Here is a 25,496-nt window from a genome sequence, read left to right as displayed (position 1 = left end):
CACTCATTCACTTGTTAACCTGCGCAGTGGCTTTTCGAGACCAGCTGGCATTTTTGGGGGTTTATTTTGCTTGCAATTTTTTGATTGCCTCTACTTAACTGTCCCCATCTTTCATGCATTTTTTTTCCCCCTCTGCTCATGTTTTGCACCGTGAATGTAGTGTGTGGCTACTGAGTAACAGAGTGATGTGCCACTCGGTGGTAGTAGAATCGGAAGAGAAGTGGCACATTCTTCTAGTCGGGTTATTAAAAAGAATTACTACAGAAGTCTCCAACTCCATCCTCATTTGAATACCGTATTTACCCAATTCCAACGCGCACCTTTTTTCGGGGAAAATACGTCTCAAAATCGCATGCGCGTTGGATTCGAGTGCAAACCGAAACTGCCCCATAGCTGCCCATCGTCATCACCATTATACGATGTGGGAGCTCACTAACTGCCGGCAAACATGGGAGCATGTTTGCTCGCCGTTTTCTGCGTCGCAGGAGCCGTTTTCAATCGGTGTGGCGCTTGTCATTGGTCGCGTGCTCAGCGACCACGGACCACGTTCACAGCGACGGTATCCCGTGCACTGCCGCGGGCGGGCGCCTCATCACTGCCTTTGCACGATCGAGATACGCAGCTCGAAGAATATGTTGATTAAACAACGGTTGTCGGAAACGCGTCATTTCAGCGGTAAAGTTTCAAAAACGATGAGAGTCCTTTCTGTTTTGCGGCCGATTCTCTGACAGAGATTACATCGTCCGCAGGCGGGACACACCGCGCCGCTGACGAGGTCGTGCATCATGCCGATCTAACACATAACAGCGCTTCCGCGCTCGTTTTTACGCTTGTTTTCGCCGTCGAACATCTTTATCTTTCGCTCAGATGCACTGACGAAGTCATGGATGCTCCGCAAGAAGTTTGAAGTATCCAAATGATGCATCGCCGCTGCCGCAGTTACGCCTAGCAGCAGACGAACCTCCCGTCACCGGAGCTCTCCTCTTGCGCTTGGGGCGTCTTCCTTTATACTGATGCTTTGTCAGGAACTTGCGTGAAAGAAAATCTCGTTTCTCAGTCGCATCCATAGCGGAGAAAGGAGAAAAACCCGGGCAGAAGCGTTGGTTCACGTCTCGGTGGCGGCAGAACGAAGAAAGAGCGTCTGCGTCCGACCGTGCGGTGGAATGCTCGTAGCCAATGGAAGAGCTCCGATCGTACCACGTGATTTGAAGGGCCAGTCGCGACGCTCGACTCGGGCGGGAAACGATCTTTTTTTTTTTTTCATATTTTTATCAAGAATGCGCCGCTGCCGAAGTGGCTTCTGGTAGGAGAGGGTTAGGCCTACTTCCCCACGAAAATTCAAGAACGGGCGACGCCATCGAGCGAAATGCCGCGTTCCCGAAATTCGGTCAAAATTCGCACTTTCGCGAGCCACCACGAGAGCTTTAATTGCATTTTTACTAACTTGCCATTGGTTATCGGCTTTGATTTTTTTATACATAAAAGAAGAGGCTTGGGGGAATACAAAACTTAAGAAAATACAAAATCGACTTTATTGAAAAAAATCGTGGTTTTTTCACCCGCATCTCTCCTTAAAATATAAAACGGTTGCAAATTATTTTCATTCGTGGAAGCCACATGCACGTTAGAAGCGGGGCTTATAGTTTTTTTTTTTCATTACCAATATTGGGCGCGCGTTAGAATCGGGGCTTGAATTTTTTTTTGGTGCCGTAAATTGGGTGCGCGTTGGAATCGGGGGCGCGTTGGAATTGGGTAAATACGGTACTCCACACATGGAAGAAGCAGCAACGTCATTTTTTAAGGCAAAAGCCTTTAATGACTCATACTTGTGGCCACAACTCTGTCCGTTTATCCGTCCGTTGCACGGTTGCGATTTGTGGCGCTTACAACAGATGGTGCCACCATCCACATGCTACCCTGACTTCCTGCCAATGCATATGCAGTTCTCCTTGTCTAGCTAAAGGACGCTGGAGAGCATTGCAGAAAAGGCTTTTGCCTCACCGCAGTTTAGATCACCAAAGTTTCCCCTCGGAATTTTTTTTAAATATCAGCCTCCTCTGGGGTCAACAGTTTGAGGAGCCACATTTGGAGAGTGGTAGGGCACCCCCCAGAGGTACTGACCAAACTGTAGACATTGACGCCTATTGCAACTTCTCTCTCTTGCGCACCAGGGTCACAAGACTCGCAGGACCAGCAAGAAAATGGAGTGGTGTCGCAGGAGGAAACGTGCACGACGCCTCTTCTCAAGTGTCCAAGCCTGGTGCTGTCACGCGCCCTGGCCTGCGTGGGTCAAGTGGCGCTGCGCCAGCTCATCTACCTGGATGTGGACGTCTTTGCCCAGCTGAAGCGGAGGCGAGAGACCATCAAGGACGAAAAGGAGAGGGTCACCAAACGCAAGAAACGCCAGTCGATGTCCGCTACGGGGCACGTCGTTTCCATGAGCCAGGTAGGCCACGCAACATCAGGCTTCGCTGCAAAGTGAAAGGAAAGCCTGACTTGTTTTCAACTTTCGTGTCCACACAACTTATCACTGCAAACTCTTTCTTGCATCTGTTCGCTCATTTTATATCTGCAGTGCAGAATTCTCTTCTAGCAGACTTGTTCATCACTTAGTTTACATTTTCTTTTCTTACCTTTGTTTTTTGTTGCTTGAGTGGTACTAAAAGTTGGTCTGTAACAAAGCCATTGATATCAATGCAGTTAAAGTTGAAGCTTACGTCAAAACAAAAAACAAATAAACCTTGGCTTGTATTTTGACAGCTTATTCAGAAACTTGTAAACTCTAATGACATAATGGCATGATTAGAAAGCCGTGCTTTCAGAGCAGTGCAGCTCGTGGCAAACAAGGCAGAGCGCGCATGTTCCTTAAGTGTGTTTTAAAGAAACCGAGGGTTTGTTAAACGGTTTTCCTGTGTACTACAGCTAGTCCCGCATATATGGGTACTCTAGGGAGATCGCGAAATGTTCCGATATATCGATAATTTGATATATAATAAAATGGCAGTAGATAAGCAAGAATACACTGCACCCACACTGGTGGCGCGATGATGTGCCCACCGGCCTGCTGGCAGCCCACATAGGCCTAGCCTGCTCTCAACTAAACCACAGCGGGCGGTGCTTGGAATTAGCCACTGCATGTGATAAGAGGTCTAATCATGTTACTAGTGCAATGTAGAATTCTCTCTGTTGAAAATGATGATAAAGTTGGTTTCTGCAATGCCTTTGGCAGCGAAGCTCATCAGTAAGGTTGGCTTCACTGCATGACAAGCGGTGCACCGAAAGCTTCCTTTTCTGCATGACAATGGTGTCGCATGGGAAATGAGAATGAGATGTCGAAAGTCTACCCTCACGCACCTGCACTCACCGCGTCACTCGTTTTACCATGCTTGCACAGTAAGCATGTTCCGAAGGTCATGCAGCTAACCTGTCTCCGTGTGCCAGAAGCTTCACCTGCACGCGCGTGGGCAAATGTTCTGATGAACAGGAGTTTGGTAAACACAAATAGTGCTATATCTTTTTGCGTGGGCTTTTCAAGGGGATGTTCTTACTGTTCGATGTATCTAGGTTCGAAATATCCTGGATTGATTGTACAAACGACCAGTGGGTGGCTTTATTTAAACAAAAGCAGGTGCATCACTTGCACCAAAATGCATGCTACTTCCTTTATTACAGTGAAAGCTCGTTAATTCAAACCTCGATAATTCGAATTTCGGATAATTCGAACTACACTGCTTGGTCCGGCCAAGCTCCATAAAGATCTGTGCATAAAAAAGCCCGTTAATTCGAAAGCGAATCGGTTCCGCTACGGATAATTTGAACTACGCGCCGCCGCGCCTGTGCGGCTTGGCGCACAGCACGTGGCCCCCCCCCCCCCCTCCCAAAAAAAGCATCTCCGCATAGTTAGAGGCTGCGCAAGTCCTAAAAGATGGAACCAGATAAAACCGTGGATGAGTGGTTAAAGCCTATATGGCGCCATCACCGGCGCAGCGGCCGGCGGCGCCGGAGGTAGGGGTTGGCGGCGGCGATGACGGCTGCCTATCCTCTTTTCCGCGCACAACCTCCGGAACTCGCAACTAAATACTCGTTAATTCGAGCCCTGTTAATTCGGAAATACGGATAAGTACTGTCAGCGCGGTCCCAGCCAACGCCCGTGAAAGGCTATGACTTCGGACGGGTGCTACAAATTACATGCAAAAAACTTTCTTTTTTTTTTTGCGAGTGTTCTCTATCCTTCCACCCATCAGTCGCCAGCGGAAGCACGCGGTTCGCCGCGATCATGACGCCGGCTTTTAGCATCGTTCCCTGCAAAAGCCGTTTGCTGCTGCTATCGCGCGTTCCAATGATTGAGTGTCAGTAGACGGCCTCCGCTCGAATCGCCCATGGCCCGATAAGGCGAACATACTGAAAACGAGGCTTGCACATCCGGACAAGCGTTGGCACTCTGCCAAGTTCGCTTCCCCCCTTGCTAGAGCTAACGGCAAAAGTAAACACATGTTATCGCTAATACGGGACATATATACCGTAATGCAAATGGTTCTTGCCAGTTTTTTCGCGGCCATTCGATAATTCGAACATCGGATAATTCGAACTTTTTTCCCGGTCCCGTGAAGTTCGAATTAACGAGCTTTTACTGTATTTCTGTATATCGAACCTTGTGCGAGTATTTTACTAAATGAGCGGCAGTTTTTATTTTATCAGCCATGCCATATTCTTCAATGCATGCATCCGGCTGCCAGAGGGCACAGCAGTCGCCCTGCACTTTTCGAAGCATGTAAGAGTTCCCTGAATTGTAAGTGTTGATAATACTTTGGTGCAGTGCGTCTCTCCATAAGGCAGACGTTTATAACACTTTGGCGTAGTGAGTCTCTCCATAATGCAGACATCCTTGCTTGCTTTCACACTCAATGTGCAAGATCTGTTGCACAGTATGTGATGCAGGGGTTGCAGGCGTTACTTTTAACATGTTCACTGTGTTGTGAGTCAGTGGTGGGTCACTTCGTGTATTTTCTGCTGTACTGCACGAACACTGAGTGGCACTGTGAAGCTGTGGAACAGATTTTTCAAAGACGCTGTGAAAAACACACATGCCAAGTTGCTATTGTCATCTGTTGTCAGTTCCAATAAGTTGGCTTCACTGGAGTCTCACTGGAGGGGGGCCACACACTGCAGCCAGGAAAACCTTAGGGTGGCCCACTGATGGGCCACGATGCTGAGGAATTAAGGCCCCATGAAAATCGCTGCCTTAGTGCATGTGTTAACAAGTGCGTACTATCTGTGTCTGGGCCTCATTGGCTGTTGTTAAAGCAAGGCCTTGATAAATGTAGTGTCCTGTTTATTCAAAGGAGCGGTACAAACTTTAGTTATTCTGCAGACTGTAATCTTGCACTTATGCGGAGTCCTTAGTGGTCATTTCTTGTTTTATTTTTTCTCTCTTGTGCTTCATCTCTGCTTTATTGGCAGGAAGGGAATGACAGCCAGAATATCGATGATGAAATGCTGGGCCCAGTTACTGATGACACGGATGCAGAGTATGTCATCCACCTTTTGGACAATGTGGTGCTAGGCGGTAAGCACGAGCTCCTTTGTGTTGCTTGCTCTCCTCTGTACACTTCCGCAACCTTCCTTGCGCAAAAAATAGCCAGATGTGCACTGGTTGTAGTCGAAGAAATGAAAATGGTTGGCATGTTGCGTTTGGTTTAGGGGCTTTTTGGTGGTCCTTTCCAGTGCGATTGTGGGTTCCCTACTGCATGTAGATGTGTATCATTTGGCTCAGACATCCGTGACAACGCAATCTGATGATTCTGTATATGTTACACAGAACTTCAAAAGCCCTGACACCCTCCGTATTCACCTGGTGAACACACCTACTCAAACATGCTGCTTGCGTGGTTATAACACAACACTAAAAACTGGCATGCCGAAAATATCCTTCTCCGGCTAAAGGCCTCAACAAAACATAAGAAATACACTTCAGACGCCTACAAACGCAGGCGTTCTTGTATCCATCCGGGTTACATGCCATAGACCCAGATTCCTTTGATTGGGCAATGTCACTTCTGTGGCAAGCTCTCCAGACTGTATCATTTGCTGTATCATAACGAGGTTTTACTGCTAAATAAGTTTATACACTATAAATTGTACGTCTAGCTTTGAGTAAGAAGTGCACTTCATTTTGGCTGGCACACGATGCCTCTGAGATTTCTTTCATTGAGTCCCTGCTGCGATAATCATTACTGTCATGTTTTCACTGGTGTTTACAGAGGAGAGCTCTCTCGGTGTGTGGAGCAAGCTGGTGGTGCATGTCGTCACTGAGCAGAGTGCGTACACAGACGATGGTGTGCGCAAAGCGGCTTCCCTGGCCCTTGCCAAGCTGATGATGGTCAAGTGAGTGTCCTCTTTGTGTGTGCCTGCAGCCTCATCATGCATGAAGAGTACCACAAGGGGGGGTTTGTGTGTGATGAAAGAAACAAGCAGCATAAATTGACAAGCACTGTGTGAATGATGCCACAGTACTGACTCCATCTGAATTTTATGTTTTGGCTCAGTCAGCACGATGGTAGTCAAATGAAGATTGGGCTTCCTGCGTGCTCTTCCTTGGAATTTGATCATTGCATAAATGCAGTATCCGCGATCAGACAGTGAGTGGAGCTGTGTTGTTATTTCTTCTTATCCTTGCCCATTCACACTGGCAATTTTGATTTGGGCAGAAAAATTTTTGGTCTGCTTTATGTCCCTTTCATGCAGCTTGAATTACTTATTGATTAAAGAGGAACCTGCGGTTAGGCTTCAGTCACTTTAAAAATGCCGTCGCTCTAATCTGAAACCTTTGCCCCTGTTATTGCAGTGGAGGTAGCCTGCTTAGAGCCAGCATTACAGAATGTACTGCCAGCTTCTCGCATTCATTTGTATATTTACACAGTAAACTGCGTAAGAACAGTTTGCCTGTAAGATGTCGTTGCTGTATTTACGTGCGTATTGGTCGATACGTTGTATAGGTTGATCTTGCAACTTCAGAGACGAGAAAAACGTTTGAATGTCGTACAGGTCAACCAGTGAAAGCTCCACACCGCCAGTGTTGAATTAAGGCGAGCCGCTTAGTGTATCATGTTTCGCAGCTGCGACGCCACTGTGAGAAACTCGTCATGGATGACCATGCATTTACACTTCCTGTACAGATTCGGCACTTCATCTCAAGGAACATTTAATGGAACCCGCGAGATATAAATTAGTTAATTTCGGTCTGGTAAACTGTGGCAGATGCCGTCAACATCTACGGAGTCACTGATGTTGTATGTTGATGGCAGTTCAGTCCTGCTTGGGTGTGGGAAAACTTGGAGTTGGTACTGCATGCAAAAATGTGCTCTCGCTGCATTTCCCATTATTTGCAGCTCTTTTTGGCCACATCGAACTTGGGTGCTGCCGCACAATTTCGATGTTTTCATTTATAAGACTAAGCATTGCGTAAGGGGGGATGCAGCTTTCAAACTGTGAAAAGCGGCTTTTATTTTTTTAAATCACTGTATCCACTAGTTTGCCTTTTTTTTTATGCTGTCTTGAAGTTTCACTGCTGAAATTCAATCGTAAGTACTCCCAAAAAATTGTTCTGTGCACCGCGGTGCCACTGCATATCGAAGAAATCCTACAAAAATTGCCATTTTTATCCATTCCGGCTTTCTGACTAAATGCTCACCTTTTACAGCAGATTTCTTCACAACTGTTTTAAAACAGTCTGTTTTGGCACCTTTTGTTTTGTTCCACTCAAAGAACTCTGCTCTGTGCGATGACATTCTTGTTTTTTTATTTTGATGAATTGTAGATTTCTGGTGTGACATCTTGTTCACAGTTTAGACATGTCTTTGCCAACTTCTTTGTACAAAATGAAAATAAAAATTTGTCATGGAAAAAAAAAAAGTAAGAATATTGTTACGGGGAAATACTATTTACATTTATTTACAAGCGGTAGGTGAATATAGTTCCTAGCAGGGAGCACCAATGTGCACAGGAAGCACCATCAACCTCTTCTTTTTCGTTCGTCCCTTTTTCCACTTCCACTTCGTCGTAGCAATATTTTCACGCGTAGCATGCACTCAGAATTGCAGTGAACATTGAACCAGTCTTCTGCCACATTTTTTTTCTTGTCTGCAGAGATATTTTGCAGAGATATTTGCTGAAATTTTGTGCAGTTAAGTTTGAAATTATTTCAAACACGCAGGAAATGTTTAAACAAGATCCATTTTAAAAACTCAAGAAAGTTGGTGTTGAGAGTTGTGTCCCCCCTTTAAATGCTACTTAGGGCTGAATTACAATTCAATCAAATCACAAACGGATCACTTAACTGCGTTCCTATTGGTTGATATGTCCACCAGTCCATGCTGACCAATAGAAGCAGGGCTTTTTGACTACTTTGTGACTGTTTTGGGATTGTAACCTTTCCGTAATTTGGCCCCTGGAATGTTCACCAACATTCGGGAGGCATGACTTACCACGCAACTGAGCAACTATGAGATGTCTTGTTAACCAAAGTGCTAGCTCACCTAATTCGCATTTGGCCCCGTCATTTTTTTTACAACGAGGCTTCGGTCGGTGGTGTGATGGTGCTGTAGGGCTTTCTGCTAGCCTTATCTGAGAATCTTACACATGGCTCTCTCTCTTGAAGATGTAACCTTTGCAGAGCAATGTTAGTAGCAACTGTTGAACTGTGTGTGAGCTTGAAGGCACTCTGAGGGCAAGGTTTTTCTGCAGTGCCATCGTCAGTACCATTCTGTCCTCTCGTTTTCTGCATCTGTAGCCAGTTTCGCACCTTACTCTGGCTGAGCTTGGAAAGCACAGTTTAAAAAAAAAAAAAATGAAAAGGCGAGTAAATATGGTACATCCAAGGCACAAGTACCAGCAAACATCTGCTTTTGCAGTGCTGACTTCTGTGACCGGCACTTGACGCTGCTTTTCAACATTCTGGAGAACTCCCCGGACCCTGTGATGCGCACCAACCTGATTGTGGCTGTGGGTGACCTCGTTGTCCGTTTTCCAAACCACCTCTACAACTGGACGGAAAAGATCTACGCTCGGTAAGCTGCTTACCAACAGCTGAAATGCTGCAGTATTAAACAGTGCTTAAATGGTGAGGCGGGTCTTGCTGCTAGGGTTTCTTCATCAGATTTTCGTAAATCATTTTCATAGGATTACAATTTCGGTTTTATCTGAAGCAGATTTTGAAGCAGATGGTGTCCCCAGGTGATGGATGAAGGCAAGAGACGAAGCGACGCACCACACACTTTCACAGCTGTAGCGCTGCTTGTTACAGAAGCTTTTTCCCAATTTGCCATGACACTGTTGAGGCAACACTTATTAGAGCCATTCCATCTCAGTCAAGTACCATATTTACCCAATTCCAACGCGCACCTTTTTTCGGGGAAAATACGTCTCAAAATCGCATGCACGTTGGATTCGAGTACAAACTGAAACTGCCCCATAGCTGCCCATCGTCATCGCCATTATACAATGTGGGAGCTCACTAATTGCTGGCAACCATGGGAGCACGTTTGCTTGTCATTTTCTGCGTCGCAGGAGCCGTTTTCAACCAGTGTGGTGCTTGTCATTTCTGTCAGCGAGCGTGGCACAAAAAAAATTCACGGGACGAACCGCCTCGCCTCGGTTTTGCTACTTTTAAGACGTGAGTAGCAAGCTATAGCGCCGTTCGTAGCGCGACAGTTGTGTTCTCTAGCGGCTCTCCGTGCGATATCGTTTTTGAGAATGGATGCAGCGGCCACGAAGAGACGTCGTGTCCGCCACGAGAATGGCTTTAAGCTCAAAGTTATTCTGCATGCAGAAGAGAGCGGCAATAGGCATGCTGCCCGTCATTTTGGTGTGCCAGAGACTTAAGACTGAAAAAGTCAATCTCTGAGTGCAAAATGTCAAGCAAAGGCCGCCACGGTCCGCAAGCGGGGAGGTTTCCCGACCTTGAAGATGAGCTGGCTGACTTCACGCGGCAGCTTCGTGTGGATCACATGCCCGTCACCACTGAGGTGCTTTCAAGAAATGCGGAATTTCTAATGCCATGGACGGCACTCAAGACGAGATGTTGTGGTCGGAGAGTGAGAAGGAGCTGTCCGAGAGTGACAGTGAATGAAGTTCGGGTGAATAAACAGCCTGTTCTCGCCTCAAAATATAAAAAAGGTTGCAAATTATTTTCATTCGCGGAAATCATGTGCATGCTAGAAGCGGGGCTTGTAGTTTTTTTTTTTTTTTTAGTCATCGAAATCTGGCGCGCATTAGAATCGGGGCTTGAAAAAAATTTTTTTTTTTGGTGCCGTAAATTGGGTGCGCGTTGGAATCAGGGGCGCGTTGGAATTGGGTAAATACGGTAACTAGATTGAAGCACTTTTGTCTCGCTTATCACAAAACAACTGGCTCACTGTGTGATATGTGTTTATTTTCCGTGCCACAAAGATCATCAAAGCTAAACCACTGAATAGAAATCTGGCTATAATTTCCAAGGGCTACACTAAATATATGTACAGTCGCTGACTGAAAATTCAGACGCCTGATTTTTCGGACATGCTTGATTATTCGGACTTTTTCATGGCATCGCGACAGGCCCCATAGAGCTGATGTATAAGGTCGCCTGGAATTTTGGATGCATCTCAACTGATTGCTTAATTTTTTAGACCTCTGTAGAACTCACCACGGCACTGCTGCCAATAGTCAAGCCACCATATAATGTGCATGATGGAACCTTGTTAATTCAGATTTCAAAGGAGATCGAAAACTTGGTTGAATAATGTGGAATTCAAGGTAATAGGCATTTCGCGAGGTCGCATATTGTGCACACGCGTTTGCAAGCTAGCAGCGTTCTTGGGCGTCATTCGTTGCTCAACCTTGAATAGTAGTCAAAGTTTGTGGAACTCATCTGTGTCGAGTCATTTCGTCTTGATCTTGAATACGCGACGATGCTGCAGTGAAGCTCGCGGGAGGCATGCGGCTTCACTGAGATGGCGAGTAGTAGAAAATGGATCGTAACACCGTCAAAACTTGTGTTTTAATACCGGCAAAATGCCTCTCGTTATACATGCTCAAGCCATCGAGAATGCATACAATAACGTTCCACTGGTTTCGAGATTGGTTTTCAGCTTTAGTTGCTAGGCCTATTATGAAGGCCATTGCCAACGGAGTGCTTGTTTCAGTTGTCTATCGGTTCTATCACCGTCCTCGCTTTTTCATTTTGCGCCCTCTGTGCGGCAGGTGCGGCGCAATTCCCACGGCGATGGGTTCACATTCACGTCTGTACTTCGTCCTAGTCCGTGCGTTCGTCCGCGACGCGCCGATGGCAGTGCAGCCATCGAATGGTGACATCATGAAAGCGGTAGCCGTATATTGTCAGTACCGTCATCTGTGTATACAACGCATGGTGAAATAGTCATGTGAAGCATCAGAGTGTGCAAAAAATTGCTGACAATTAGAAGCTGACAGTTTTTTTTTTTGGGGGGGGGGGTGAAATTTGACTTTTGGCCGTTTTCGTGGTCTCCACTGAGACTGAAAAATCTGTCGGATGTGGGCATCTTTTTGTGCCAGGGCATTCTCGTGCTTGGTGTGCAAATAACTTAGCTTGGTTTTTCTGATTTCCTGCTTTCTTTGCTAGTTCTCTTGCCTCTCTCTTTTCACTGTTCCGTTTCACTGTTCAACACTGTTCCCACTTCGAGTTATAGATCAATTCGCTCTCGCCCTACCATAAGCTTGCCGTCCCGGTTAGCTCAATTGGTAGAGCGACTGCTCCGGTGTGGCGGTGGTCCCGGGTTCGAACCCCGGACCAGGACGAATTTTTCTTTAACTACGAAGTTTCTGTGAAAGCTGTATAGCTTTCCTTTGTGGCCGTATGGCTGCGCTCGGGTGGACGTCAATGAGTAATTACTCCCTTATTACAAATCTACTCCACCTTGGGGGATTCCCCTAAAAATATTTGGTCTCTCTTTCCCTTCCCTGAGCCTGAGATGAACTGAAGGTTCACATTTCGCATTTTGTTCATTAAACAGGTTACAGGACCCATCACGAGAAGTCAGATTGGGTACCTTGAAGACTGTCAGCTTCCTGATTCTGAATGACATGATCAAGGTCAAAGGTCAGATCAGTGACATAGCAGCCATGGTCTTGGATGACGACACCGAGCTGGCCGACATGTGCCGAAACTTCTTCATTGAACTTGGAGCTAAGGTGTGTTAAGTTTCCTATTTTAGTTTCTCTAATGGCAGAGAATCAATGAAGCCTTGCCCTTTTGTGGCTTTGCTAGAGTCCATCCCACAAGCCATTTGTAGCAGTGTGGAGCCTACAGCTCTCTCATCCAGTCAGGGCTGCAGGAGCACAACAAATAGTGTCTTGAGTATCTGAACAGTGTAGACGTGTTTTTGAACAATTAATACAGTAAATGAATAGATAGTTAAGTCTGATGTTTTTAAAATGCAGCAAACATTTCAACCACTGTTTAAGTAACAGAGAACGCATGAATGGACACAGCTCTGAAGACACCTGCTGAAAAGTGGTGCGCCATTATTCGCAAACGTGGTGCCTGCCGAGTCGACCGTGACTCCTGCGCACTATCCATCAAAAGTGAACTATTTCCCCGAGCAAGCAAAGTAGTTAGCCTTGAAAGTCCTCATGCTTTGCATTGAATCAATTCCTTTGCATTGAAAAAAATAGGGAGACATAAGTGCCCCTTGCTGAAAAGATAAAGCAGCCGAATACTGGTACTGAATCCCCCCCAGGGATGGAGCCACCAGTCGCAGATTGACAGGTGTGGAGGAACACATTTATGAAGCGCACGCTGTTCTGATTCGCTCAGGTTGCCGTAGTATCTACAGTACTGCAAACTACTTGTGAGATGAAGTATAGGAGCACTCTGCCTGGTGTAATGCTGCAACACATACATGCTATCACAGTGGAAAGTATGCAGGATATGCAAGGTGAGATAGCTCGCTGGGACTAGGCTGGTTTAAGGACCGCACAAGTAAGCAAGCTCGTCCTACAGTTCTGGTCCCACGCAGAATAGTCGCGAATTACAGGTAGATAACAGAGCTTGGAGCACAGTCATCATCCTCAGGACCATGACATGTAAATTGTGATTGTTCTGTAGCATCCAACCATATGAGAAGGGAATAACATACGTAACAGCACTTCATATCTAACAGTGTATATGTTTGCACCAAGCTGTCAGCATTCAGGCAAGGTGCAAGTATGTTGATAAGAGCGCATGCCTATTTTGTTCAAAATGCAAGCCTTCTCATTTTCTAAATTCTTTTTTTCAATTTGCCTTGCTGAGTAACTTGTGCATTTTGACTATGTTGCTTGTCCCAAATTAATTGCATCGCTGATCCTCAATCAGACAAATGCTTAATGATATACTTGCTGGTGCTTCACAGCTGCAAAAGATGTCATCACGGAAACCCACACTGCCATCCTGGTGTGTCGCGTATTGTCATTACTGCAGGTAACACCGCAGGGATATACAGTCAAGCCCACTTATAACGAACGTGACCGTCACGCGCTGTTCGTTCATTATATCCGGAGGTTTGTAGTTAGTGGACTGGTCATAATATAGATGACAACCACTAGGCACAGTTTCAATGTGCTGTCCACCTGGTATCCACGAGTGAGAGCCCTGCAGGAACTCATATTTGATGAAGGAGGTGCTCACGCTATTTCAGCTGGCGACGTTTAGTCTGGCTCCTAAGGAATCGGTCATCAGTGCATGCAGCGCAGGCGATAACTAGCGCAGGACAAGGTCTTGTCTCTTCCCATAGTTTAATTCAGGCATGATAAGATCTCTATTTTTTTACTCGCATAAAATGATTCACGGGGTCCCGTGTTTGATGGGGAAGACAGTTTCCGTTGACAGTTCACAAGAGTGCCGCTCTTCTCTGCATAACCCGTGCTGTTTCTATGGTCTTCACACGAAATACGAAAGCGGTATCGATGTTCATATAGGACTGCAATGAAGACCACGCAGCGTGCCCCGGCCAGCATGCGAGTTCCTGGCCCCTGCGTGTTTGCTGTAACCTGATTTTGCGTCTGCGGACGTTCGTTCTATACTAGATTCGGCGTCATAATCCTAATATAAATTTTGACAGTCACATTGCCTTTGTCCATGCTAAGCGAGCGTTCATTATATGTGGGGCCATTATAAGTGGGCTTGACTGTAGCATGGGAATTCCGGCACGTGAGTAAGCTAGTGAGCAGAATGATCACTCTTTAGAAAGCTCACTAGCACCTCAAACTGACTTGTTCTCTCACAAGCTCGCATGTCCGTCTTTCCTCAACACTTTCAGGGGAACGCCTTGTACAACCTGCTGCCCGACATCATCAGCCATTTGTCGGACGAAGAGCATGGCATAGATGAGGAGAACTTCCACGCTGTCATGAAGTGAGAGCCTATCCCACACATGTCCATCTGTCCTTTATGGGATTCACAGTTTTTTCAAGCTCCCCTTCTTTGTTCCAGGCTTCTCTTCTCATGCATCAGCAAAGACAAGCAGCTTGAAAACTTTGTGGAAAAGCTGTGCTTCAGATTCCTTACTATGACGTGAGTGATGTTCATGATGTTCATGCGCAAGTTGCACTACAGCAGACCTCAGTGCTTGTGATAATACGCTGCAGTCGCATGCTGTTATTGGCTGCATTAAAAAGAAGAAGTAATTAGCCAATCTATCACCTGAATGCATTCGTCGTGCCTCTTTACCGAACTAACTCCAGCATGACCTTAATTTACTCGTTAAGTGATGAATTAACAAATTTTTACTTATTAAAGCAACATTGAGCTTGTTGCTTAAACACCCAATAGTGGATGGCTCTATAATCATCTTGATCAGCTGGTTTCGCTGAACATTCACAAGCATTTCAGTGCAGAGCCATTTCCGAGTTCATCTTTGTTAAAATGTGGCTACTGCAGCTGCCATCAAAACTGCGAAACCATGCTCAGCAGCCAAGCACCGGGCCCCGTCAAGCCTGAAGAGTTTGGTTGACTACTGATATTATCATCACTTAATACATCAGCCACAGCTTGCTCTTTATTGTTTACGCATGTAGAGTGGAACTGCAGGTTATGCAGTAATAAGTGCGAAAGCTAGCATTGGTACTTCGGTTTGTTCTGTTACGTACCTTGGGGACATTGTTGGCCCTTGCAGTGCTTCATTTTGAAGTGGGGAAATTGCTTTTTTTTTTTTTGCATTGTCGCAGGACGGAGCGCCAGTGGCGTGACCTTGCATACTGCATGTCACTCATTCCATTCGGGGAGCGGGGCATCAAAAAGCTTCATGAAAACATTGTGTGCTTCGGGGACAAGTTGCACATAGACGCCGTGTACGAGAGCATCACAAGCATCATATCGAGTGAGTGATTACTGGCGCACCCATGTTATGCTACCACATTCTACTGCAATCACCATTTGCTCTTAATAAACAACCTTATTTCTTTTCTTCAGATGCAAAGAAACTGCAGATCATGAAAGTTGATTTCAAGGTGAGTGTCCGGTTTGGATAAAGTGCAGTTTGGACAGAAGAACAAGAAGAATGGAACTTAAGCTGGCTTTGTGAGAGACTCTGTTTCTAGGGTCTTTCTCCCATAGTCTTTTAAAAAAGTTTGGGTCCTTAAGGGTAACGGAGTGGATTCCAGGAGAAAGCAAGCGTAGCAGGGAGCGGCAGAAAGTCAGATGGGCAGATGAGATTAAGAAGTTGGCGGGAATATGGTGGCCGCGCGACTGGCAAAGGACAGGGTTAATTAGAGAAACATGGGAGAGGCCTTTGCCCTGCAGTGGGTGTAGTCAGGCTGGTGATGATGGCGTAGTTTTAGTGCTTGTTTTGTTCGCTTGACTAAAACTGGTGATCTGCTGCAGTTGTCCTTAAGGCCAGATGTGCAGACCTGAAAGCAGGCAGAGATTTGCTCTTCTCAATCTTGGCATTTGACAGGCTGGTACTTTTTTTTTTTTTACGAGGTCCTATGAAAAACGTTAACTCTGACATTCTGCTGCTCGAGGTCGAAATACCAGAGAGCTGAGCCATTGGGGAATACAACTCTGCTCTGCTCCAGTAGATGTAGCGCTGATGTCTAGTGCAGTGGGCAGATTACCCCTAGCCCACATATTTCTTCAGCTGTGTGGTAGTAGCATGGCGAGCCGGAATCCTCCTTCCTGCAGACGGTCCTTCAGGAGTTTGAAGACCTGGTGGAAGACCTTCGGAACAAGGGCGTCACTGACGGCGAGCTGCTGCAAAGGACCAAGAAGCATTCTGGATCCACGAATAACAAGCGCAAGCAGTCTTGTGCAAGTAAGCAAGCCTGCCAGTCTGTGGCACCTCTCAACCCTTTTTTCCCCCAGATCTTAACTGGATTCTGTGCTTGCAACGAGTGAGCGATTGCGCCCTTGAGCTTTGCGAAGCACGAGTCATTGTTTTCTCTGCAAGTATGCCGATATTCACCTCGTGTATTTTTCTTGTATATCCTAACAGAGTTCATTATCAGCCTATTCTTTAGTTTTAGATGACTGCTTCTGTCACGTCATGACTTTTTCTTGCATGTCATGTTCTCCCGAGTCAAAGAAGGCTAACCAGTATTTTTTTCAGGCATGGGCCGAGCACCAGAGCATTTAATAATGCACTAAACCAACAGAGAGAGAAGATCAAACTTGGATCTGCTTGTTAGCTCTTAATCTTTCAGTTGGCTTCAAGCATACCAGTGTGGCGATACTCTGGAATGCTTCATTAACACAATTGTCAGACATCACCCTCTCCCTTGAATGATTGTTTTGCCTTATTGTATGTCAAACTTCAGATAGTGGTGTGCACGTTGTTATACAACTGCTGGAAAGGCTGCTGTAATGCAATGGCTCTAGGAAGTGAAGTGTTTGACGGCAGGAAAACACGAAATATGACACGCCTCTGCATACTTTTCAAGAGAGTGTGAATGTGGCCAGTGATTGCACATTAATATGTCCTTTTCTATTGTTCATTTTTTTTTACCATCAATTGGGCCACAGGCCACCTTGATACGAAGCATTTTTTCCTGCTTTAACGTGTTATCAAACATCTGTAATGTGCTACCTGTGAGCATGGGATGTAAAACATTGTTCTTGCATAGATGTTGCAGTTAGTATTGAAATTTTTTGTGTGACCATGGGCAAGCGATGGACAACTTTGGATTTTAGTTTTCCTCTGCATCTCGGTGTGTAGAGGAGTATTGAAATAGCAGTGAGTTTGAGCGGTTCGCATGATGCAGTTATCGTGCTTTGTTCTTCTTTTTTCTTTTTTTTTTCATGAATTATACCTGTTCTTAATTCTTTTTGAATTCGCAGGTACATTTTTCACGCAGCTAGAATGCTTATGCTAAAGCTTTTGCTTCCTTCTCCTTTTTTTCCCTTTCTCTCTATCCACAGCACCAAGAAGCCAGAAGAAAGGGACTCAGGCCAGGAAAAAAAGCGTGAAGAAAATGGCACGCATCTCTGAAAGCAGCGAGGACGAAGATGGCGGATCCCCGCAGCTGACCAAGCGGAAAACGCTCCCGCGGAGGCAGTGCAAAGTGCAAATACAGTTCAGTGACAGCAGCGGAGATGAGATGGATGCCGCGAAATGATGCGTGCAGGTCTGAGCAGGCCTAGCCTAGGCAGATGTGTTCAGGATCAACAGTAAGCAGTCACACAAGTGACAGTGCCGCATCATGGTGGGTACATTTTTACATTAACCAGCTGTCAACTACTACTTTTTTTTTCAGGAGTTGACGAATGTAGAAAAAAGAAAGACTGTCACTATTTACACTCTATTTCTCAGCTTTTACGTGCTTTACTTGGACTATAAGCTCGTGAATGTGTCACCGGACAGTGTAACGTCTTGAGAGGACTGCGTACAGCGTTCCTTGCTTATTCCCTTATGTCCTCCTCCTTTGTTTGTTGGTTTTTAAGCTTCATGAAGTTTTTTTCTGCCCAGCCGTCCCCTATGTTACTAGCATGCATCAAAGAAAAGGAAACAAAAACTTTTTATGATATTTTATGGCCTTTGTTTTAAAGTATTTATTTTGCAACTGTTTTTATTAGCACCAGGACTCGCTAGTTGTACAGGTAAAGTGTGCCACATGCATCATCTGTGCTTTGTCAGTGTTTGGTTTTTCCGAGGTCAGAGTGAGACACCATGCGACGTAGATTCAGCTGCAGTTCGCAGTACTCGAGAGCCGTGATGGCACTGAATTTTATGCCTGTTTAAATGCTCGGCCCGAAATCGGGAGCACTGCGACAACTGCTCATTGAAATGGAATGCACTTTTCAGTTTTGAGCTGTGTAAGCATTTGCTGCAAGAAAATCCATTTTTTTTCTCTGTAGGCTTCCATGTTCAGTTAGTTCTGAGGCTGGCAGTACATAGTGCAAGTGCACAATGTTTGTGCATAGTTATTAGTATTCTGATCCAGCTTACAGCTGTCCTAATGAAAAATTTCTCAGCTGGACTTCACCACGTGCAGCACACAATAGCATGGCCGGAAGGTAGCCTTGCTTGGAGGATAGCATAGATGGGAGGATAGCATAGATGTGTGTACTGTCTTTGTTGTTCAAGTTCTGCCGTTTTATTGGCAGTATCTCAGGCTTCACATCATATTCTTGCCATTTTGCTGAAGTCATCACTGTGGTAATGTTGCTCTGTGTTGTTCGCTTTTTATTCATGTGACTGCACTGGAAGCATCCCATTGCTGAGAGCTGTAACAAACTTCATTGTAAATTGTCATCTCACTCATGAAAGCATTCCCACGGAAGAGTGTAAATAATCTCTGAACGCAGAGAAGCTGTGCTTGCTGAACAAAGAGAACATGTGGTACCAAGGAACAAAATGATTTATACAGCAGTAACGTGCTGTGCAATGTTTCACTTTTCATGTGCATGACATTGGCACTATGATGCATAGTATCTTGTCTGTCGCTTGTGTTTTACAGTAGTAAGTATAGTGGCGTCAAATAAAATGTGGGCAAGACATTTGAAATAGGCATAGCAGGACAAGAGGATTATAGTTGAAGGAGATTGAGTACTATAGTCGGATACAAGTTAAGAACGAAGCAGTAAATGCCCCTCAAACAAGGCATTCCAGCCAATGACATCGGCTGATTGTCATGATGTCACATTTAATCCGTTAATTCATGGTTATTCCCTTAGCACCTGCTAGCCCTCTGTGATGTCACGCTACTAGGCGCAGGGGGCTCAACCATGACTTCATGAGGACCAGTTGACACCATTTGCCTGAAGACCTCCTTGGAGAGGCGTTTACTGTTTTGTTCTTGAGTTGTATCGGACCATAGCCCATTTGATATTCACTTCTGTGGTACAAAAAACGCTCCATGGAAGCGTTAACGGACCCAGCCTGTATCTCTCTTCCAGGAGCTAATACTACTTTTGTGTTCTTGCGTTCGCATTGCAGTTGTCTTGTTCGCATTTCATTTGATGTAGATAATACATGTATGACTTATGACTTTCTCTGAAGCAGGTTATTAGAAGCCAGATACAGCAGAATCTCGATGGTACAATCAGATTGGTACCAATGGTGTGCCAAAGGGTGGCCCCCTGAAAATTTGCCGAGCGCTTCGTTCAGGCCGTAACAAGATGGACGCTTTAGATAGTGCAACCTTCATTGGGCCCCTTTGCAGGTGTGTGAAGCTCTTACCACTGCATTTTATATTTTTTTTATGGAGAGCAGTGCTGTAGAGGCATCGTGCCGTCAAGTGCTCACTAAGCATGGTCTGCTCATCGTCAGCGTCGTGATCGCCAGTTGCACTGTGAGCAGTCAGTAGTGCCCTGCCATTAATAAATTCCATCAGCTACAAACAGATCTACGTGAATGCATTTCCTGCGCTTCTGCATATGCATTTGGTTCATTTCACACTATACAAATTTTGGAAGGTACAATTTTTTTTTGCGACCACGTCGGATTGCTATTATCAAGATTCTACTGTATCACATAACCTACCCTGGAGAAATCCCTACCCTGTACTTTATGGTTCTTTTGTTTATTGTTTATGGTTTACACTCCTCCAGGATAAACGTAGTTGACGTGGTGGTAATATGCATGCACCAAGAATTTGAGCTTCGCGCATGATAGCCTTAGCTGCTTATGCGCCATTAAACCCAACACAACACACGACACATCAAGAATTGAAAAAGTTCTAGAGAACATGCCATTTCTCGTGTATCTTGGGTGGAGCCGGCAGCAGGCGCACTCAAAAGGGGCCTAGTGGTTGGAGTCGAGTGCAGTTATCTATCGCTGTCACGTCATGCACTGAGTGAGGGTGAATTGTCTGGCATTTATTCTTTATTTTTGCTTTCTATTGAAAGGCAACCCATTTATTTACATATAGCGAGTGTACTAGGTTGTCTTGGCATTTAAGACCTTGGTGACACGAGCTTACTTTTATTCATGTCCACACAACGTGGGAGTTAGTGTTGTTATTGTCCCGATGTTCATGTGAAACAGCCTAGGCTGTGCCTATTCTTGACACTTGAAAAAAAAAAAACGGCCTACAAGGCCATGAATGGGGCTGGAAACCTAGCTTATGACGATGCATTTATTTTTCGGGGCAAAAGCTTCATTGCATTGTTTCATTTGCATTTACAAAGCCATTGTAGTGTGGCTGGCAGTTGAGTCCTGTAGGAGTCTTTCATTGCATTAGTCTTCAGAGCTTATCTGGCACAATCCCAGACATTTCTTATACTAATAGTGCTTTATCATTGCACGTTGCTTTGAATTGCTTTTTAAAAAACCAAGTGGATGCACTATGTGACCACGTTTAATGCACGAGGCAAGCAGAGCTTCTTAGCTTTACGTCGTGAAGTAATGTCCTGCACTTGCCCATTGATTGATTGATCATTGATTGACCAAGAAAAGCTCTGAACTATTGTTTTGGTATGCACTTTTGAAGAAACAAATTTATGAATTTTTTCTCTTCTTTTGCATTACTACTCCTGGCTACAGGCACAAGACTTCGTTAGCTGTTGAATGACCTCATGTATGAGTCTAATTACAACTCTTGTGGCCCATTAGAAGGATTACATGCCCATTAGATGTATTAGAGCAGGTGTCACAAGATGTTTCTCATGAAAGATGGCTTGTGCCCGGCAGCTCTGGTGGCTTCATGGACATGTCACGACTAGTTTAGCAATCGGAGAACTAAGGGCCACTTATGCTGCCTATGGAAGGAAACTTCTGTTTATATTGTTACGGAATTAAGAAACCTCATCGCTGCTGGTGTCTCCTTTTCTGGCTTTTTGAAGAGGAAAGGATTATCGAACTTATTTTAGTGGTCTCCATGCTTCTGAAATGTATGAAAAAATGGCTTGTCTATAGTTGACTTGCCCTAAAAGGTTCTGCATTTTTGTGCCTGCTGTGGGCCAGTGACATTGTATGTGTCGTGTTGCCCCTTGTGGTCACACACAATATTCTATGGTACCACAGATAGTATGAATACATTGCATTTAACAGAAAGTGCCGCTTTCATGGCAAATGCATTGTAAATGACATTACTCAACTTTTTTTTTTTCCTTGAGTTGCTTGTATGCTGAGAAATAAAGTACTGTAAAATCAGAGTTGCATTGCCCTTCAAGCTTTGGCAAATGCAGTTGGAAGTCACTGCATGCCTATGCACCTTGAGAGGTGGCTCATTCACACTCATGCACAAATATATTTTTCTGCAGTCCACTTTGTCTGACACACATTCACTAACATCTACACATATTCACACACGCTTGTGTCCACTCACAGTCACGGGTTTTGTTAAGTTTAAAAAGGAAACCACGCTAAAGTGATATTAAATAAAAACTAAAATGGGCGTTTCTCAACATTATTTGCAAATTCTGCGCGTAAAAACTGCACTAATGCTGGCTACACAAAATTATTTCAATTTATTCCACAATAAGTAAATTTAGGCACATTTAAAAAATGCTGCCTACTACCATGCATAGGTCAGATCTGCGTGCAGCATGTTGTCATTTTTAAACCGTGGCATTTTTCTGTGAGGTTTCTGATAGAAAACGAGGGATCCGCTCCAAATTGAATTTTCGCCTGCTACAAAGCCTGCTCCAAAATGCTCTTGGCTATTCCCACCTCTGGATTTTGAACTATGAACCTGCAAGGCGTCGCAGGAACCTGCCATCAACCTACTTTACCTTGAGACCATCTGGACAAGATACATTTCACAGTAATATCCCTTCATACATATGTGACACGCACATCTGCTCGCATACTTGTCCGCTCCACTCACGTCCACTCACAGATGTGAGTACAGGCGAAATGAGTCCGCCCACCTATGCACCTAGCAGCCTAAGAATATTTTTTGTAGAGATCAGCATTTTTCTATACTGAATCGTTACGAGTAGGCTGGCTGTGCCATCGAATCGAATGCTAGTTGAATGTTTGTGCGATTATTCACTACTTTTGTGGATATTCGTACAAAGTATGATCCCAGAGCTCAGCATGATCAATGCAGATATTGAGTGTCTAACTTTGAAGTCTCGTAGTTACATGTGCTGTGTAATTTACCGGCCTCCTGATTCTAATTTAAGTAATTTCTTCGTTTTCCTTGACAATATCCTGGAATCCGTGAACAAAAACAGGTTCAAAGTTATTCTTGCAGGAGATTTTAACATCGATATCCTTAAACCCTCGCCTGCTCGTGCAGAGTTATTTTCGATCCTAGAGTCAAATGCACTCACCGTTTTTACAGAAACTCCGACCCGTATTACCGTCCGCACAGAAACTTTAATCGATTTATTTATCTCGAATATTGACGCAAGCCATGTGCATTCGGGTGTCCTTTGTAGTGATATTAGTGACCATTTTCCTATTTTCATGCTCATAGAAGACACTCGTAAAGTAGCGCACGATGAACCTTCCTTTACCATACAGAATATTACACCCCTTACACTTGGCGCGTTCCTAACGAGCATCACAAACATTAGCTGGGATGATGTGTACCACTCTGAGGACGTGGATGCAGCCTACGAGTCGTTCATTTCTATATTTAAAACGATTTATAAAAAACATTTCGAAGAAAAGACTGTCAGGATTAAGGGAAAAAACCGCAAGCCCTGGATTACAAAAACGCATCTAAAGATGATAAGAAAGAAAACAAATCTTTTTAAAAAATTTCTGAGTACTAAATCTTTGAGTGACTTGGCGAACTATAAACAATATCGAAATAAGGTGACTGCTCTTTTAAAGCGCGAGAAAAGAGCATTCTTGCATGATAAATTTGAAGCCTGTAAGGGAAGCAGCGACGTTTGGAAAAATCTTAATCATTTATTTTGTCGTGCATCAACTGTACCTCCTGTCAGTGGATTAATTCATAAAGGGCACCACGTACAAGGATCAGAATTGGCAGAAGCATTCAATAACTTTTTCATAGACATTGTTGGAAATGTGCCATCATATGACACCGTGGGGCTAGATATAAGACGTAATACTGACAGTATTTTTCTTGGACCAACTGATGAGCATGAAATTTGCAGCATTTTTACCTCTTTCAAGAACAGTAAAGCCTGTGATATTGACGGCATTCAAATAGGACCGGTAAAACATGTTATCAGTTTGGTAGCTCCCGCACTTACCTACATATATAACCTTGCTTTGTTTTCTGGGTACTTTCCCAAATTAATGCAGATTTCTAAAGTTAGTGTGCTTTTTAAAAGTGGAGACAAAAATAATATGTCAAATTATAGGCCCATTTCCATCCTACCAGTTTTTTCTAAAGGTTTACAAAAGGTTATCCACAGTAGACTAACAAAGTTTTGCGCTAAATTTTCCTTACTATCTTCATACCAGCACGGATTTTTGGAGGGCAAGTCTACTGAAACCGCCTTGTTGAAGCAAAAAGAGATTATTTTGAGTGTTTTTGAAAATAAACAGATATGTCTAGGTAAATTATTAGATTTTTCTAAGGCATTCAACCGCCTTAACCACCAGCGTTTATTAAGAAAATTGGAAATTCTAGGCATTCGGGGCACTCCTCTGTCTCTTATAAAGACGTATTTGCAGCATCGCCTTCAATGTGTAGTAATAACAAAGCAGGCCTCATCTTTTTTTACTGTTAAAACCGGCGTTCCACAGGGAAGCACTTTAGGTCCGCTGTTGTTTCTTTTGTACATAAATGACATCACGAACATCGACAACACACCAGAGTACATAATATACGCAGACGATACAACTATGCTTTTTAAAGGCGACACTCCTGATTCAATAATTCCAGTTGTAAACAGTATGCTAGACAAACTGAGGGCTTGGAGTGAACATAATTCTCTAATCATAAATACACTAAAAACAAAAGCAGTCGTATTCCACCCTAGGCAACGTGTAATTTCTAAAAACTTTGATTTATGCATGGGGGACTCCATTATAAACGTTTCACCTTCTGTTAAAGCACTAGGAGTTATTTTTCACGAAAATTTGAGTTGGAATGCTCAGATTGACAATGTTGTATCTAAACTTTCAAAATGCACGGGTGTTCTTGCAAAATATCGCTCCTGTTTACCAGTGTCAATCAAACTCATAGTGTACAATGCACTGTTTTTGCCCTATCTCAGTTACTGTTTTTTGGTCTGGGGCAGTACCACGGAAACAAATATTCAAAAGCTTTTTCGTGTGCAAAAGAAAGCAATTCGTTTTATTGCAAACGCTGAATACCGAGCTCACACGGATGAGTTGTTTACCCGCCTCAATATCCTCAAAATTTCAAAGCTCTACGAATATTACTTAGCGACAAGGTATAAAAAATCCCTTCACCATATCCACGACAGCTTTCTGGACATGTGCGTGCTAAAACCAAATGACCCAGCATATACTCTTCGAAATCCTGAATTTTGGTGGATCCCCTTTTCACGCACTACATATGGTCATCAAATGCTCCGCCATAGCGTTCCAACACTGCTAAATAAGCTTACCTTGAACAACGTCTGTATTGACACCTGCAATCAGAGAGACATCCGGGACATATGTTTACGATTGTAATGTTATTTATGTTGTTTGTGCCTGAGACCGCATTTTAATCACTTGACGCACTTTTTTTTTATATATATATTTGAGATCTAGTGACCGCTTTGCTTGACATGTTTTTTGTATTACTAGAATGTACAGCTTAAGTGCCAAATTTTTTGCTCTTTATTTCACACGCAAATCTTATTCGTGTTCTTTTTTTTGTTTTGTTTTGTACACGTGTCCCCCCGCGCTGCAAGTCATGTATACGGGGGGTTCAGGCTGTTTCAAGTGGAAGTTGTTTCCACTTTTTGCCTGAACCAACCCTCATCAATTTGTGATGAAAATAAAAACGTTTGATTGATTGATTGATTGATTGATTGATTGAAGTAAATATTCATGCGCTAGCGGCGACGCTATAAGCGGTAGTCGTCAAAAGATGCAACTTTGATGCCCACTAGGGGACATGCAACACTGGTCTGTATATTAACTCTGACCTTCATCTAATGCCCATAGGAAAAATTTTTTGCTGAT

General features: G+C 44.2%; 1 protein-coding gene across 1 annotated transcript in view; it reads left to right on the top strand.

The window, feature by feature from the left end:
• Cap-D2 (CAP-D2 condensin subunit) overlaps positions 1-20,364 on the top strand; it is a 61,930-nt gene extending 41,566 nt beyond the window's left edge. Inside the window, exons 23-33 of the mRNA XM_089573568.1 lie at positions 2,172-2,446; positions 5,461-5,566; positions 6,261-6,384; positions 8,910-9,065; positions 12,027-12,204; positions 14,313-14,407; positions 14,486-14,566; positions 15,220-15,371; positions 15,464-15,501; positions 16,175-16,304; positions 17,408-20,364. Of these exons, the coding sequence (XP_089429694.1) occupies positions 2,172-2,446; positions 5,461-5,566; positions 6,261-6,384; positions 8,910-9,065; positions 12,027-12,204; positions 14,313-14,407; positions 14,486-14,566; positions 15,220-15,371; positions 15,464-15,501; positions 16,175-16,304; positions 17,408-17,604 (1,532 nt within the window). The 3' untranslated portion in view covers positions 17,605-20,364. The remainder of the gene's footprint in view (positions 1-2,171; positions 2,447-5,460; positions 5,567-6,260; positions 6,385-8,909; positions 9,066-12,026; positions 12,205-14,312; positions 14,408-14,485; positions 14,567-15,219; positions 15,372-15,463; positions 15,502-16,174; positions 16,305-17,407) is intronic.
• The last annotated feature ends 5,132 nt before the right edge of the window (positions 20,365-25,496 follow it).

This window comes from Amblyomma mixtum, chromosome 2 (assembly GCF_055824585.1).
Source record: "Amblyomma mixtum isolate Tamu chromosome 2, ASM5582458v1, whole genome shotgun sequence".
Taxonomy (NCBI): Eukaryota; Metazoa; Arthropoda; class Arachnida; order Ixodida; family Ixodidae; genus Amblyomma; species Amblyomma mixtum.
Note: the sequence above shows the minus strand (reverse complement) of the source record. Positions and strands in the feature narration are given on the sequence as shown.